The sequence below is a fragment of the Hylobates moloch genome, unplaced genomic scaffold (genome assembly GCF_009828535.3).
Source record: "Hylobates moloch isolate HMO894 unplaced genomic scaffold, HMol_V3 SCAFFOLD_1, whole genome shotgun sequence".
Classification (NCBI taxonomy): domain Eukaryota; kingdom Metazoa; phylum Chordata; class Mammalia; order Primates; family Hylobatidae; genus Hylobates; species Hylobates moloch.
In genome coordinates this window covers 176,392,242-176,410,994 of record NW_026652276.1, presented here as the reverse complement: position 1 = coordinate 176,410,994, position 18,753 = coordinate 176,392,242, and the positions used below count along the sequence as shown (strand labels likewise).

Sequence of the window (18,753 nt, the reverse complement as noted above, 5' to 3'; positions counted from 1 at the left end):
CTCCTCAAATTTTGTATATGTGTGCATGATGTCTAGTAACAGTACTTTGAATTTGCATTGTTTTAATATCTGGGTTTACATATAGCAGATGATAAAAATATTTTATCATTTATTTTTATTATATCTATTTCCTTTTCAAGGAGATATGATTCAGGTTTACATGGTCAAAATTTATATAATGTTACAAATATATATATATATATATATACACACACTACACACACATATACATGAGTAGAAAGAGTATATGACAGGAAAAAATTGATACCATGCTAAAAGAAAAAGAAGGGGATTTTTTAAAAAATAAAAGTTAAGTGTAGTCAGTCTAAAATGCTACTCATGGCAAAAGTAGTTTTTCAGAGATAGACTGATGTAATTATGTCTAACTACGGCTACTTACATTCTAACAATTACTTAAGGAAAAAAAATTTGCCTTTGAGTATTGTATCCTAAAAATAATGTAACAGCACAAAGGCTGAGGTTGTAGAACTATAATTTATATTTATTGGACTTTACTAAGAAAACACTAGTAGTTTTACAAATTCATCACTGATTATTTTTACATTTAAGTTGCTATTTTTAAAAAGTTGTTCTTTGTGATGTGGTTACAATTTATAACCATAGACAGTCTGAGTTTTTAAGCTAAAACTATACCTCACCTTCACATATCATTTACATATACTGATTGCTTCCACATGTCTGGCATAAGGTAAAATAGTTTATGAGCATTGTAGTACAGCTAAAGCCACAATGAAATAAAATTATTCTTTGTCTAGAGAGTACCTCAGAAACTTAGGTTGGTGCATAAGTGTTTTCCAAAAGAATTCTGTCTTCCAGAAAAACTCTATAAAATCTGACTATGGTTAGTGTCACCTCCTTTTCTAATGACGTCTAGATTTCTCAGTCTGGTTTCCAAGTGTCTTCTGTTAGACAAAAGCCCCTTTAAGTTGCTCTCAACATGTTCTTCATTCTATTTACTGCATTCAGACTGCAAGTTTGTTTTCTTGAGTGACTGAATATCCTCTTTCCTGCAAATGGGTTATTTGCAGTCACAGGTGGTTCACAGAATTAGTCAGCTAGACTCAGATTTTATATCTACAAGGTTTCATTCAGACTTGGAGACATATTAAATAGAAATATTGTGTTAATCCCTATGTGGATTCAATATTTCTTAAGTTGTCATGAAGGATGTTGTGTCTTCATGGACCAAGTCATAACAAAATAATATTCAAGGCAACCATTACGCCATTTTAGAGGATATGTTGTAAGTACAGAAGCAAATAAAAGTAGTCATTTCCTGGTTATTTTTACTGAATATTAAATGACTGACTTTAGTTCATGTTGAAAACACAAATTGGAACTTACAGTCTGAGATGCAGCCAATCCTTTCCTGAAGAAACAGGTGCTTCCTTGCTCAGCCTGCCTCAGTAAGTACTCAGATCCAGAAGAACTAATAATCAGGTCTCCTTTCATCCTCATCATTAACTCCATGTACACACTCATATGATTCCAGTGAAATTACACTTAAAACAATTACAAAAATTACATTGAATTTATGCTTAACACACTTAAAACTGTGTTAAGCAACAGGTCTACAGTTAAGACATTTAGCTTCACCTAAAGGTAGGTGAAAGACTGAAAAACCTAAAGTTAGGTTCATTTTTTTCATCACTTGTTTACTTGAAACATTACCATTTAACAAAGCCTCCTCATATATTCATTGACTAGCAGATGTTGACAAATTTCATGTTTTAAGACATTCATGCTATTATGCTACATTTCTTTGAAAGACACACACTACACATAAAATAGTTGTGATTTAGTTTTCATTATTACTTTTAATATAATCTCCAAAGCAAGTAACAGCTAGAGAATACACACAAGTAAATCACTATAAAGGAGCAAAGCACTGTAATCCAAAACCTAGGCATTACTAATCTGCCTCAAGGAATTAGTAGTTACTGAATATCTTCTATGTGTCAAGCACTGGTTGGGCACTTTACACCTGTATTTACATTGTCTCTATAACAGCTTCTGAGTGGTAGCTATTCTATCCATATTAAGGAAGAGGAAACTGAAACTGAAAAATACAATACCATGCTGCAGTCCTCACACCTAGAAAGCGTCAGAGCCTATTCAATGTTTTTGTCACTAGAATGTTCCTTTTGTCCTTGTGAAATTTTTTTTTCAGTAGCTATGTATGAAAACTCCATTAATTTTCAATAGGCCAACAAGTAGGTACTTGGATACTATAAGCAGAGTATGACCTATCATTCAATAAGTAATAACAATGCATATTATCAAATATATTTTTAATTTGAATACATGAAATTTTAAATTGAATATATGAAAAAATACTTTCTGACACCTGTGAAATTACTTAGCAAGGCAGATCAGTGTCTGCTTTGCCCACTCATGCTTCATCAGACCGAAATGAATTTTCAACAGGCCAACAACTAGGTACTTGGATACTATGAGCAGAGTATGACCTATCATTCAATAATAAGTAATAATAATGCATATTATCAAATATATTTTTAAATTTGATATAAGCTATCATTTTGCACATTCCAAGAAAGTAAAATTTTACCTTTTTGGAAATATGAAAACACAATAACTCTGGCCCAATAGAGACATTCAGCCATGATCTCCTTCTATAAAGAACACTAAATGGCATAAAATATATGGTATGATATGAACAAAAGAGCATTCATTTGTGTGAAAGTGTCCATAGGGTGTGTTATGTGTGATACAGCTCAGTATTATAGACTGAGATTTGTATGAAAGAAATAAATTACTATACCATTACTAATTTCACTTCCTTACATGGAATCTGCTTAAAATAGACTAAACAGATTCTCTCAGTATCAATGTGCTGATGTTTATATAGTTGTGAACAGAAGTATTGTCACAGAGGAGATAGTTTTTCCCTACTTGACAGCTAAAGAGAAAGGCCAATCAGATAAGTATTAATTTAGGTCTGAAGAACCACAAATGGGCAAAGCAGACATTGATCTGCCTTGCTAAGTAATTTCACAGGCGTCAGAACGTTTTTTTTCAAAAAATCATTTGGTCTCATTTTGTTATGTTAGATCTTCAAGTTGTCTGGAAGAAGGGCTTAAATGACAGAAAAGAGGTCTGTATATTAGAATGTGCAAAGGAAACCTTAATTCTGTACTGACTAGGCACCTTGGGAAGTAAAAGAAGTCTGAGACTCTATTGAACACGGGGATCATATGGTGAAAGTAAGAAACTCTGTAGCTCTGGGCCAGTGCGGGAGAGCCTAGCTTGAGATTGATCTGCTAAAAACAAAAGGTTTCATTTTTGAGGCTTGGAAAGTTTTCCCACATCCCAAAACGAGAATTAACAGGATTTTGTTTTTGAAAGGATAGCCTTAAATGAGATTTATTTGGAGAAGTCAAAAGATACAGATTGAAGTACTACCAGATAAAATGGTGGGGGTGTGGGTAGGGGGAAAAATCCTTTTTTTTTGCAATATATTTCAAACCTGGAAAGATAGAAGGCAATTATATTGGGGGAATCTGTGTGCTGATCAGACCCTGCACCCAGCATGACTTTCACTCTGGAGCTTGAAGAAACAGAATAGAAACATCACGTGCACACCTTAGAGGCAAGACAAGTATTAAGGTCCAGAGCCAATATAATGAGAAGGCTTAGTGGAAGGGTGGCAGAAAGGAGACTCTTGGTAACTTTTTAAAGTACCAGTGCCCGGAAGAGAGCAGAGAACTTGGTTTGACAGCAACGTTGAACAATGGAATGTGCCCTGGGAAGGTCAACCACAAATGACAGGTCACAGCCAATCATGAACTGCTTAAGACCTGACACAAAGCAAAGGGAGAGTCTGTCTCTCAAGGCCAGTGTCCAAATCCTTTATTCTTGTGCTGTAATAACTGGTGTTTTAATTTCAGTAATTCCCAATTAAATGTAAAAAAATTAGAAAAATAACAGTATATGACTTTTCTTGTACTTCAGTATTATGGATATACACAACACACACATATACTAAATATAAACCCATGAATTTATGTATTTCTTTATCTATATACAATTCTTCAAAGTACAAGGAATTATAACATTTTGAACAAAATTCCAGAAGTGACCGTTTTCTGTGTTGCCGGGTACTATGAACCTACAACGTTGTCTAATATATATTATCAAATATTCCCAGACTTGTTGTGAAGACTTTATTCACAACTTGTTGTTGAATTAAAGAAATAATAAGGGGCTGGGTGCGGTGACTCATGCCTGTAATCCCAGCACTTTGGGAGGCCAAGGCAGGCAGATCATCTGAGGTCAGGAGTTCGAGACCAGCCTGGACAACATGGTGAAACACTGTCTCTACTAAAAAAAATAAATAAATAAATACATAAATAAAAATACAAAATTAGCCAGGCATGGTGATACATGCCCATAATCCCAGCTACTCAGGAGGCTGAGGCAAGAGAATCACTCAAATCTGGGAGGTGGAGGTTACAGTGAGCAGAGATCATGCTGTTGCACTCCAGCCTGGGTGACAAGAGAGAAACTCTGGCAGGAAAAAAAAAAAAAAAGGAAAGAAATAATAAGAGTTAATTCGAAAAACATGAAAAAACCATCATTATAAATCATTTTATGTTATAGTTTTAAAAACTGATAATAAAAGTGTTTTCTACATCAGATAACCAAAATCAACCTTCTTTTCTTTTTTCCTTTGGTAAGAAATAACCCTGCTTCTGTATTTTATAAATTCCAAAAAAGAAATAGAGAAGCCCAACTGACTGACCACTCTAGAAGGTCCTCACAAGTATGTATCACTTGTCCCTCCTGATCTCACTGTCAGTCAAACATAGACAACCACATATCAACTCTATGAAGTTCCTAGCCTGCTATGCTGCAGCTCTAAGTCATATAAGTTATTCTAAACATATTGCTGTTTTCCTAAAAAGAAAAACAAATCCAAAGAAATAGTTTCTGATACAGTAGTCACCACTCTTCTCTACTTTTACATTCTCATATTTGTCCTATCATTCTAGGCCCACCTTCTTTGTGTCTTATTTTAAAAAGCCACCCTAGGCCGGGCGCGGTGGCTCACGCTTGTAATCCCAGCACTTTGGGAGGCCGAGGCGGGCGGATCACGCGGTGAAACCCTCTCTAAAAAATACAAAATTACGGGGTGGGCCTGTAGTCCACCCGAGGTGAGGAAGGGAAAAAAAGCCACCCTAAAATCTTTAGGTAGATATGATATCGCCTTCCTCAAAAATTCTACAATATTCACTTTATGTATCCAATAATCTATTCATAAAGAACTCTGACAGATGAGTTATGTGGCTTTATGTGTCTATTTTATACATAGAACTCAAGTAAGAAATAAATAATGGTGCTTTTGTAAATAAAGTTTGCAGAACTTATGAAAACGTACTTTCATTTAAGCTAGTTCTTAAGGGATAATAACAACAGAACAGCGTTGATTCTCTTGAAATTCAAATTTGAAGGTTAAAACAAAACAAAATTTCTGACCCATATTATGAAGATTCATAAGCACTTTGACAGCTTGATTTGACCTCAGCTGTAAACAACTTTGTTTTAGCTATGCCCAAATACATTTCTAAGAGTTTGGATTACACATTAATCATTTTTCAATACCACTTAATAACTATGAGTTGTACATAATAACAGTGCTGTTAGTAGTTGTCCCATTATCCTTTCCTGGCAATATTTCTACTATGTCACAATAACTATATATTTTTTTTAAAAAAAAAAAAGAATTTTCCAACGAACATGGCAAGTTCATTTTATTCTAAATACCAATCTATAGATCTATATATAAGTGGCCTAAGGAAATTAGCCTACTATCCTCTCCCACCCTCTCAATCAGGATCTTAAACAAAGAATTCAGCATATATTTGTCATGTTCACACTTTAGCAAAAATTCCCATGGTATTTCCTATCACATGTACTCTCTTCAGTAAGTCTGAGGATGGAAGTGGATCATACTCTGAGGCTGTGGAACGCAAGGCCAAGGGAAGAAAAAGGATGACTTGGAGATGTAGCTTAGGGAGCAATGAGCAAATGTTGCTCTTGACAAGCATAGGAGGGGAAGCAAGAAAGCCTCTGAATTGCTAAATCTCAGCAAGCTGTCAGAGAGCCAAGTCTGGATTCTCCTAAAAGTATGGACAATGAAAAAGAACCAATTGAAATCACTCAAGGATTACACTTACAACTTCGTTTGGTAGAACTGATTTGATCTACACAAACATTCAGATACAATGAGACTGAGAATGGGATACTTTCACTTATCTTTAGCTACTACTTGGTTTTAGAGTAGAAACCTCACTTTCTTTTCTGGCTGTATATACTGTGAACTGATAAGAGGATAAGGAAAATCAGGGTTTTTGCCCAAAGGAATGCAATAATTCCTCAGCCTGATTCCTGATTCCTAGAGCCTTCCAACGTATTTATTGTATGTTTCCTATCTCTTAGCTGCAGACTAACAAATATGACCTGGATACTTTCTGATTCAGTTCTGGAATAGGTGTGGTTCAGAAGGAGATACTGTTTATGGAGATAGTATTACTCTCACAATCCTTTGTGCACTCTTAAATGCCTTGACTGATATCCTCCTGCCCTAGCACCTAACACTAAACTCACTTTCTCTACTATATATTATAATGCACAATTCACTTATAATGAATTGATTTATTGTAAATTTTCATTCTTATTATTTCCAAAAATAATTTTGTTTTATTAACAGGCATATTATTTGTTAATTTTTTAAAGGTGTGCCAAATAAAGCACAAAAACATTCAACAATGAATAATTCTGTGCTAGCCATTGAGAATATAAAGATGAAAAATAATACATACTCAGCTTTAAGAAACTCAGAATCTGGCACAAGAAGATGATTCACATAAGCAGTTTCACAGACTAAATGAGTCAATTGACATATTCAATAGAATGAAACTTCATTTGGCTTGCTGATGAAGACTCCAGTGGGTCATGTTATATTTTATCTAAAGACATGTTTATGATTGCTGCAACACTTTAAGTTACTCTAAGTTTTGGTCAACATAGTTTCCCACGCCGCATTTCTCCAAGCAAGGGAAACCTAGAAATGCAGGTTTAATGACTCATTCAGGAGATGACAAGATTCCTTAAAACGTGTGGTTCCTTTAAATTTTACCCTAAGCTTGTAAAAACTACCAAGACCAAACTATTCTTCATATTTATCAACAGAATTTTATTTTTGCTTATCTTCATTCCCCAATTCAAGTATAAATTGTATATTTTCTTATCCTGGGTTTGACAGACCACAGCTTTGTTACTGTTTGGAAATAGTGTGTGGATTGCCTATTTATACTGATGTTTATGTCTTGGCAATAGTGGGAGATAGTAGCTGGAGACATTCATACATATTTGTGTCAGAAAGAATTTATTGATTCTTCTATATGTTTAATTAAGGTAAAAATGTTAAAGAACCTACAAATTAAAAGGAGTCAATCTTTTAAAAATATACCAAATGCCATTTTCTTAACATTATTTTACCTTTTCAACTACCTACTCTCCAACTATAAATGGTTGTAATAATGTGCCACAGGCAGGCTACTTCATTCTTGGTAAGCACATATTATATAATATATGATATTTAATATATACAGGCACATGAATCTCTGCTTCCATCATTCTAATTGTTTAGTACCACTGTTTCATTCACTATTTCGTTTTACATTTTACAGATTAATTTCACATATCAAGTCTTATTTAAGTTAAAATATATGTATTTGCTTTTTACTTAGAAATATTTAGTTTTTCAGGATCAAAATGTACCAATAAATGCATGCAAAGAGCACATCAATACCTTTAGCAAATTTAATTTTAACTAATTCTTCTGTTTTGTGAATGTTAAATTTCATGACTATTATGCCAATTTTTCCAAACTTGGTCTGCACGCCTTATTCTGTGCATATCTACCCTAGTAGCCTACCCATTTCCAGATTAGTGAAAGAGCTGTCACAAATTGCTAGTGCCACCTATTAGTGGAAGCATAGAACTGCAAATCATGATAATTCCTTTATATAGTGCCTTAGAAATCATGAGGGGTAAAAGCCATCCCAAGATTCACACTTGTTCTAATGTATGTTTACAACTGTTGGTCTTTTTAAAATAAACCTTCACTACATGTGCAAAATTTATTTCAATACTGTCATGAGTTTTGGAGATTTTACCTCTGTAACTTTGTAGCAATGAATTATTTATCACGTATTACTTTTTCATAAAGATTTGACAAAAGCAATGTCTTAGTCGATTAATATGTAACTCTGTAATGTCATGACTTTGTAAATAAAAGTTGTTGGATAATGATCAATTCAAAATTTATATCACCATTGGCCATTTTGGAAGATTTTGTAAAAATCAGATTAAACATTATTCAAAATAATCCTGACTTTAGATTTTGAAATTCTTCAAAAGTTGTGAAGGTGTGGTATTTTGACTTCTGGAGCTATGATACAAAGGTGTGTCACTGGAGTTAAAATAAGAAAAATTGGGATAATTTAAAATATACAATTTCTTACAGGCAACTTAAAATTCATGATAACTTTAAAATGCAGGTTTCTTAAAATGCAAACCTGAGAACATGATAGAAAATTTAATGCCCTATACAATTATGTATTCACATTAAGCATAAGAGCCTCCATAACAACAATTTAACATTAATTTTTATTACTAGGAACATATGCAATCATATTAATTAATTCTAATTAAATGTATTCCTGAAAGATCCTTGAAATACATTAAGTCTTTACTATAGAATTTAAGTATAATTGACCTCAAATTATAATATATGATTTATATAATAATTAAAATCAGAAAATAAAGGAAAATTAGATATCACAGATCAATATAGCTGTTTAGTTTGCTAATATTTTAGTAAACTATGTATTTCATGTCACTGACAATAGTAGAACTCTAGAAATCATTCATATGAAGAGAAAAAAACCCTAAAAAGTTAGAATTGGGAAAATTATCTATTCAGTATTCATATTTATTTAAGTTGTTAATGACTGAATATCATTATTAAAGCTGGTGAGTTAGAGGCTTACGCGAATTTGTTTTGTGGTCTCAGTTATTTTCTTGATTGCTAAAGTCTACACTGTATAAATTCTTTCAAAGGCCAATCTGGTTGGCAGCTTTAAGCAGAGAATCCACAAATTGGAGATTTTTACAAGCCCTCATCTGATCTGACCAGCACTGAATCACAAGATGTGTGACTGAGTGTTTTATTTTATGTTCATTTTACATTATTTTGCCAGGGTACACTTGTTGAATAGATGAATAAAAAGTTCTAGTTTTCAGTGTGTTTAAATTCAAGATTTCAGCATCAAAATATGATTTATAAGGTTAATAGAATTTGAGAAGAAAAGGTCATCCAAAGTCCTGGTGACAAATATACAGTGAGTATTTGAGAAAAGTCATTGCAAATAATTGATAACTTCTTTGCTCTATGCATGTGCGTATGTATGTGTGTGAGTGTGTGGGTGTGTCTTCCCCCCACAACTCCCACATATGTTTCCTAAAAACCTTCCATTTTAGCTGTGAGCAGATTTTTAGGGTAAGACTAACTCTATCTTATACTATTATGTGAATGTTCAAGACATCCATGAAAACTTTTCATGGGACACAAAAGACAACACCTACTCTATTATTTTACGTATATATATATATATATATATATACACGTATATATAATTTAAAATATCAATGTCATTTCAAACCAACAATTTACGAAGAATTGTATTGTGATTCACAACTTGTAGATTGCTGAGGTTATTTCCACAATTATAAAATCAAGTTATTTTCTGAATTATAAAATCATAAAATGAAGTTATATTTCCTATGTATTGAAATATATGTATATGTATACCTGTGTGTACACATAAATGTATTGGTATACACACATATACACACACACACACACAAATACTGCTCTGGTGAAAGTAAAGACAATCTTAAAGGAAAGACAAAAAGTTTAATTAGAAAATCATTCATATTAATTAATTTTTGAACTAATTGTAATTTATTGAACGAAAGGTAAAGAACTTTTGCAAATTTTACTTCAGAAATTTTAACTAAATAAAATGATCTTCTCTTGTCACAAATATACATATGAGAATTTTTATTTAATTGATAACCTCAATCTTATAATAACACCTCGACTGAAAAAAAAAAAAACAACTTTAGAACATAGAAAAAAGAAAGCCTTCAGAATTTCTACCACTTTTTAAAGTGCTATTTACTAAGTCCTTCCTATGAAGTTAAGGTTAAAATCATTGATTTAACCTTTGGATTCACAGGATCACCATCACATTGAGACTTGCATGTGTCTTTGATTTCTACCAAAACTGAAGCACACAGTGTCCTGGAATAGCCCATTACATTGGATGATGGAACATTTGTCATTTGTTTAAAACACAAACCCTAATTATTTTCTTGTGATTCATGCAGGTTTTTCTGAAGACTTCATTGTATCACATATCCCAAATGGAAGATTATATGATTTTCCTGTATTTCATGAGAAAAGTGAAATTTGACTAGTTTTGTAGAAGAAATAAACAGTTGTGCATGGACCACTTTTTAAAAGAAGGATTTTACCATTTAGCTATATTACATATATTTAAAAAAGACAAAAGTATTTCTGAGTAAATGTTTCTTAAGGATAATTTCCATGTAACTGCTGAGATTTACAGAGTTCTCACATTTTCTTCCCCCATAAGGATTCTAAATCAGATTGGTTCAGAGGAAAAGCCAGCATACCCCATTTTTCTAATATTATCACTTCTCCAGATGGTCCTGAACACATCTATTCAATTCCTTTTTCCTAGAAAGTAAAGAGGTATCTTATTAGATATGTACACCCTCTACAAAGGCCACCTTCCTGTTTTTACTTCTTTTTAACATATCAAGTCTCTTTCATCTCCTACCAGGCAAAAATGATAAGTAGAAAGTAAGCACAGTGATTGCCTAAAACTTCATCTTGGCAACCTGAGCAATGAGAGAGTTAATGGTGGATCTTTGAAAACAAGTGACCATGGGAAATTAAGGTTGGCAGGGATTTAACTCTTCATGAATCATGCTAGAATATTTTTAAGGGCAATGCAGTGGATGTTTTAACTGTGTTTGACATCTAATTAAGGAGAAACAAGAAGTAGCTTTAAAAAAATCTCTATTATACTTTAGAAACAAAGTACTGGCAATTGGCTACCACATACTTGCTTTGTCCAAACAAACATACACGTAGAGACAAAAAGGTAATGACAGATTAATAAAATAACAGAAAAAAATTTCCTCAGGCCATTCCTTTTATTCTTCTTCCTGTTGTTCATTTTGCAGTTTATTTTACCAAATTATTAAGCTCTAGGTGTATCAATGGAATTGTTATGTAGCTGTAAAGCAGTTTCTTACTTAAAGGAAAGCAGAATAATTCTAATAGATGCCACCACTAAAACAAGGCTTATAAAGGCAGTATCAAATATATACACCTTGCTAATATATACTGCTTGCTTCATCAGATAGGTTTAAGGCATATGTGCGCAACAAAGGATATTCAAATTAAATGTGATCTTTTTAATGTACAGAAAGAACAAGTGCTTCCTCTGTCATGGAGAGTAACCTATTATCATGGAAATAAAATTCTTGCAAAATAAAAAAGTTTAATTCCCTATTTTTATTTTATTTTAAAATGTATTTAGCACTTAGATATATTCAAACCTAGTAGATTTTTAAAATATATTTCATGATTTTGAACTTGTTAAACTAAAAGTATTACAAATAGCCAGTCACATCTTTGAGAACTAAAGTTGCATGTAAAACTTACTCATAGGGAGCATAAACTTGGATAAAGTGGACCATCAACTTAGACTTATTTGATATCACCTTGTCAAGGAGTGAAAACAGAAAGCAAAACTGATAAAAACACAGACACCATAATATCATATACTGTGGAAATAATTTAAAGATAGTTACTAAATTAAGTAAATAATGCTATATGATTTTTTAAAACTTACATAAGTACAATTGCACTTCTGTTTGTTGATGTTTAAGTCTCTATTCCCAACTTGATACTCAGGAAAACATTACACCAAAAAGTAAATAGATATTCTAATTCAATGCATTTTATCTAACGAGCACTAAGTCCAAAGAAACACATTACTAGGTATTTAATTTTCTAATTCAAAGTGTGAAAATTACATCTCTCTTTCTGATTTGAGATCCTCATTCACACTAGGGCATTCAGAAAAAGATGTTCCCCATCTTATGAGAATTAAAGAATATATTTTGTGGCATAAGAGCAAGGTACAGTAGACAGACATCTCTACAAATACATTCAATAATTTTTATTTTAACTTATAGGCTAAAAAATAAGCTTCATTAGAGCTTCTCACTGCTCCACCCCCAATTTTAGAAATCTGAGAATCATAAGAAATCAACACCTTAGGGAGTAAAACTACTTGAGTTAAAGCAGTTTAATCTTCAACTCCATTTTAATAATACCTGAGTTATAGAAAGATTTACTGCCATTAAATGTATGTATATCATTTTGGGATCTACTTTAGCATTACTTTATACATCATCTATCTATAAGATCTATCTAAGCAAATGTAGAACAAATATAAAAAAATCCTCAATAAAAATAAGCACATACATTAAATTGTAACCACATAAAGCACTAGTGATAAAGCTCTTTTTTCTCTCTTAAATTTATACTTTTCAAAAGAGAAGTTTACACAACTACCTATGCAAGTAGACAGTAATGCATCTGCAGTTCTCACTGAAATACATATAGAATTAAATAACATAATATTTCAAAGACTTTAGCTTTACACAATTAGCCAAATACCGTCTTTTGTACAATCATAACACACTGTGGAAAAACTAGTCTGTTCCATCCAGTTTATGTTCTCTTGGCAAACCATGATCTACTGCTTATGTTAAGCATCTGATTGTCAGATTTGAACAAACTGAATATTCATGATGACGATTAACCATTTCATGTCTAAAACTAAGAAAATGCAATTCATCATAGTAATTATAGGTAAGGCATGCACATCTACAAAGAGCCCATTTTTGCATTTCTATTTTTAAGAAAATATTTTAATAGAATTAAAGTCGGAAAAATTAACAGGCATAAGATAGGATAATAAGATATACAGATCGGCGTGTACCAGGCATACAGCTCTTTTCAGCAAATGTGATTAAATGTTCTTTGTTTGCATTTAAATTGTCATATATCAAACAGAAGACATGCTTCTTACAAAAAGGTTTAAAGCACCTCAGGAAGATACACATAATCACGTCGGTTTACCAGGTTAAACTAAAGGTTTGATGATTTGGGGTTGGGAGGGAGTTCAAGGAATTAAGGGGGGGGCGGTTATTACAAAGCTAACCAAATAAAAGAAAAATAAGATTTACCTTTGTAGGATAATTTCAGCCTTGGCACATTGTTCTTCCCATTCTGATAGTTTGCTCTTGCTGTAAGTAATACTCCCCAGAAAAGACAGACAATCCTAGTTAACCAGCCCATGCTGCAGACGCTGTAGGTCCCTTTGCTGCTTTAGTCTTCCTTCCTGTATTGTGCGGCCAGAGAAGTTCAAACAATCTGGAAACTGGAGGTAACAGGTGATTTAGGTCAGTTTCATTCATAAATGCAGACAATCAAGACCTCATGGCAACACTAACACCTCTTCTTCTGTAACAGTCACTGAAGCACAGAAACTTCAAACCCTCCAAAAAGAAAAAAAAAAAAAAAAAAAAATTCCGAGCCAGGCACCGGATAATGAGGCACAACTGTTGTGTGGAAAGAAAAAAAAAAAAAATTAACAAGGTCTGCTGCAGTGGTGCTTAAGAAGGAGTTCCTTTTATCTAAGCTCCTCTGATAGCCGGTGGCAGTCTCTAATCCTGCTCCCTGCTTCATTCGGCTCCGGGGAAGCAGAATGAAAGGGAAACAGAGAGAGAGAGAGAGAGAGAGAGAGAGAGAGAGAGAGAGAAACCGTGAGCAGCGCGGACTTTTCCTGTACGCATGTAGGGGGAGATGACACAAGATCCCACAGACAGGTTTCCCCAACACTCACTAGACTGGCTGACAATGGGAGAACAGGCGAGCTCAACCCACTCGCCTTCCCTCCTGTCACACAACACATGCAAAAAACATCTCGTAGAGATTAGAGCCGGGAGCAGAACCCTCCGGCGTGCCTGTGAAAGGCATGTAGCTATAAATTTACTTCCCAAGGCAAGCGTTGTTTTATAGCCATTTTTGGGTGCAATTTTGATTTTAAAAATCTGAATTCTGCTACCTACAAAATTTACAATTCATGCTCATTATACAATCCTGCTGAACTTGTGCATTGTATATGTGTGTGTGTGTGTGTGTGTGTGTGTCTATATATCCTCATCAATACAACTTTAACCACTGAAGGTTTTAAAGCCTTGTTAGAGATCATTCCCTCCTCCCAACAAACCCCCTGGGCTCAACCACCCCCTTCCTCTGTCCCACTGCAATTTCAGGGAAGAAATTCCTAGTAAAGCCCATTCCAACAATCAGTTCAAGACAAATATAGGTCCTTTGAGAATTATAAATTACAACAGGGGATTCTCAAAAGGATACTCAGAATTTAAAAACATCTATGGTTTTCCAGCTTCTGGAATGCTCTGGCTAACATTTTTAATGCATCACATCTCATTAATTAAAGACACTTCCCTAGTTTTGGTTTAAAGGGCAGCGGAAGATGACAAAGTTCACAAAAGTCCCTGCTGAGTGTCAAGGAGTAACATGAAAAGAATATCTCTGTGTCTTCATGAGCTGCTGAAGGGTTACTAAATTTTCTGTGGGACGTATAGGCATGTATTCAGGCAGTCATACGAACACCATTAGTGCCTTCTGAAACAAGTAGTTGGCTGTGGCCTCTCAATTTTCTCTCTTATTTTTCCTTCAGTTTTCCTCAAAGCTGATATTTTTACAAGAATCTTTAGGGGATGTATAAAAAAGTTAACAGGACAGAACTTTCTCTCCTTTATTCCCCAAATGATTCTGCCCTACCCCCTCCTACCACCACTCCGCACCCCCCACCTCCAGATACAGCACTTGGAATCCAGAGACTCAACTTCAATAGTATGGAAACTTCTTGGCTGAAAGGGGAGAGTGAGTCTCACAATTAGAAACAGAAACACCTACTGAAAGTCGCTTAGTATTCTTAAGAAAATGATCTAAGCATTGTCACTACAGCTTTCATTACTTAATGTCTACAGACCAATAGAGAAAGCACAGCGCTCGCTCTCTCTCTCTCTCTCCCTCTCTGCCTTTGGATGTGTGGCTTGTGTGAATGTAGGCGGAGAAGGAGGAAGAGGAGGATTTAAAGAGGGGGAGAATGGGGAAAAGGGAGGAGGAATTCTCTCTCTACTTCAATAGATTGACTCATCAAACAGATCTTATTGTATTTGTCAGTTTCCGCAAGCCTATTGATCAGCCAGTATTGTTAAGAAAATAAAATCCAAAAATAATGTTGATTTTACTGATTCCCACACTTGTTATCCTAGGCACTTTTCACGCTCTAGGCAATGGATTAAGGCTACAAATGACAAGAGGCTTGTCTGTCTTCCATGGATTACTCTCTATAGACATTCATTCCGCAGAGGAATTCATGTCGCTTTGGGATTATTTCAAGGATTGGACTAATGAATTATCCCATTGAAATCTCACATATAATTAGTTTAAATGCTTTAAGTAGTTTTACCATTTTATTAGTGTATATTTTATATGTCTTAAAATATATTTATATTTTTACTCTTGTTTTCTAGAATAGAAGAGCAAGTTTATTTTGTCAAAACTAAACAGGATAATAAAATTTATAAGTGTATCCATTTCACCTGTGTAATGTCTAATCCTAAAACATTTTGGTATGCTCCAGATAAAACAAAAGGCTGTAAGTAAATTTAGATTAAAGAGGGTCAAAAATGGCTCCATGGGGGAAGAAAAACATAAAATTTGGATTTTGAACCACAAAATCAGGACAAAGTTATTTCATTTCATAAAATGAACAATTTAAATTAATGTTGATGCATGGAAGTTGGTAGCACAGACACCTCCACATACACACTATTTTTTATAAACTATGATATGATTATTTATATTTGATATTTTTCTTATCCTCCAAATTATGATCTTCCTGTTTTTCCAGATGTTTAAAAGTTTCATAGGTTTGCATTTATATTTGCTTTTCTGCAGATTTTTTATTTAAGAAATGTAAAATTAGTATATTCTTCAGGCAAACTAACTGTCCTAGACTGATTAAATTATAAAATACTAGAAATGTGCGGCCACACACAGATAATTCAAATGTTAAATAAAAAATGAAAGAAGAAAGTAAATGCCTGAAAAATACTCACAAAAGCATTTGGAATATTATATTTCTACCGCCTTCTTATTCGACTTTGCTCAGAGTTGAATAAAATTGTGTTTAACTTTTTTTTAATATCCCCAAATACCTGAGGATAATCAAACTTCAACTTATTTCTCAACTAAAGTAGAAGCAAGGTATGGGTGGACCTTGATGGGCGGTGTCAGAATCTATCGGAATCTGGCTGCATGTGTACAATGCAGATTTTAATCCACTCCTCCAAAGATCACTCTTTTTTTTTTGAGACGGAGTCTTGCTCCGTCACTGAGGCTGGAGTGCAGTGGTGCGATCTCGGCTCACTGCAACCTCCGCCTCCCGGGTTCAAGCAATTCTCCTGTCTCAGCCTCCCGAGTAGCTGGGACTACAGGCACACGCCGCCACGCCCAGCTAAGTTTTTGTATTTTAGTAGAGACGGAGTTTCACTGTGTTGCCCAGGCTGTTCTCAAACTCCTGAACTCAGGCAATCCGCCGGCCTTGGTCTCCCATAGTGCTAGGATTACAGGCGTGAGCCCCCGGGCCCGGCCAGATCACTTCTTACTCTGAGAATCTGTAGCCTAAATTCTGAAATTAGAAAACTTGCTGTATTTGACACCATAACCATTGATTTTATTTTACTGTATCACTTACTACTTTTTAAAAGTCACAATATTATATTGGCCTTTTTTTTTTTTTTTTTTTTTTTTTTTTTTTTTTTTTTTTCTTTTTTTCCAGGCTGGAGTGCAGTGGCGTGATCTCGACTCACCGCAACCTCCACCTCCCGGTTTCAAGTGATTCTCCTGCCTCAGCCTCCCGAGTAGCTGGGATTACAGGCACCTGCCACCACACCTGGCTAATTGTATTTTTAGTAGAGACAGGGTTTCACCATGTTGGTCAGGCTGGCCAGGTTGGTCTCAAACTCCTGAACTCAAATGATCCACCCACCTCAGCCTCCCAAAGTGCTGGGATTACAGGCATGAGCCACTGTGCCCGGCCTTATATTGGCCTTTTAACATTGAATTTTATTTAAGGTATAAGTGAAACATTCTTATTTATTTCTTCCCTTAAGTAGCCTATTTTCAATTGTTTTCTAACCCACAATTTACATCGTGTACTATATGTAACTGTATTTGTAACTGAGTGTCTAATACGTCCTAACAATTAGAGCTTTCAAATATGATTAACTCCTGCCATGGAGTTAAATTTCAGCAGGTGCTTAATAGGATGATCATGCTGTTGTACACTTTTCTGTCAAATAAATCAGTAGTTTTTAACCTCACCTCCCTCTGTACTGAGAAAGAGTGCTAAAATTTTTCACAGTGGCAACTTTCTGGACGGTGTGCTTGATTTTCTAGAGGAACAACACTTCCCATTTCACAACAGGTTAGTTAACTTGTTTTTCAGTAAAGACCTCTGTAGTCACAGAAGATACATATTAAAGTATTTACACATTGGCTATGTATTTTTTATCTTTTCATGTATTGGATGAAACCAATGTGTATAATTTTAAAATGTTCACCTCTATATTTTGCTATTATTGAAACAAATTTGGATAGTAATGAACACTGTAATTTAAGAGCAGCACTGTTTCCTAATTTGTGAGATAGCTGTCTAAGTACTTTCCTTGGTTATACATACTCTGAATCTCTCTGTGAATGGTTAGGTAGAAATACTAGCTGTATTTGTCCAGAAAAGAATACAAGGAGAAGGCCGGGCGCGGTGGCTCACGCTTGTAATCCCAGCACTTTGGGAGGCCGAGGCGGGCGGATTACGAGGTCAGGAGATCGAGACCATGGTGAAACCCCGTCTCTACTAAAAATACAAAAAATTAGCCAGGCGTGGTGGCGGGCGCCTGTAGTCCCAGCTACTCGGAGAGGCTGAGGCAGGAGAATGGCGTGAACCCGGGAGGCGGAGCTTGCAGTGAGCCGAGATCATGCCACTGCACTCCAGCCTGGGCGACAGAAAAAAAAAAAAAAAGAATACAAGGAAAAACTGTGTTTTAGATGTATTTCAAAGATTTAGTGGACAAAATGTACCTAAAGTTATGGTGCACTTGATTAATGACCTCTTTAAAGGAAATTACTAAGTTAGGAATTTTTAAATTAGTTAGTTAATCTGTTCTTCTAAGAAATAACACCAAAGAGAAAACCAGTACTAAAAACACAAATTTTAGTATTCTTGGCAAGGTGTTTTTCAGTTGAGACATGTAAAAAACATATTGTTTTTCAATCAACATCTGTTATTTCCATTTTTTTTCCTTCAAGGAATGCTTCATTAGTATTTGAGAAAGGCTTACAATCAACAGAATTTCAGCAAATGTCATACTCAAACA

General features: G+C 34.4%; 1 protein-coding gene across 3 annotated transcripts in view; it reads right to left on the bottom strand.

The window, feature by feature from the left end:
* Positions 1-18,753, bottom strand: part of SEMA3A (semaphorin 3A) — a 423,701-nt gene that overhangs the window by 217,855 nt on the left and 187,093 nt on the right. For all 3 annotated transcript variants that reach the window (XM_058425206.1, XM_032761201.2, XM_058425215.1), the window contains one exon: positions 13,465-13,658. In XM_058425206.1, coding sequence (XP_058281189.1) covers positions 13,465-13,576 — 112 coding nt within the window. In that variant the 5' untranslated portion in view covers positions 13,577-13,658. The remainder of the gene's footprint in view (positions 1-13,464; positions 13,659-18,753) is intronic.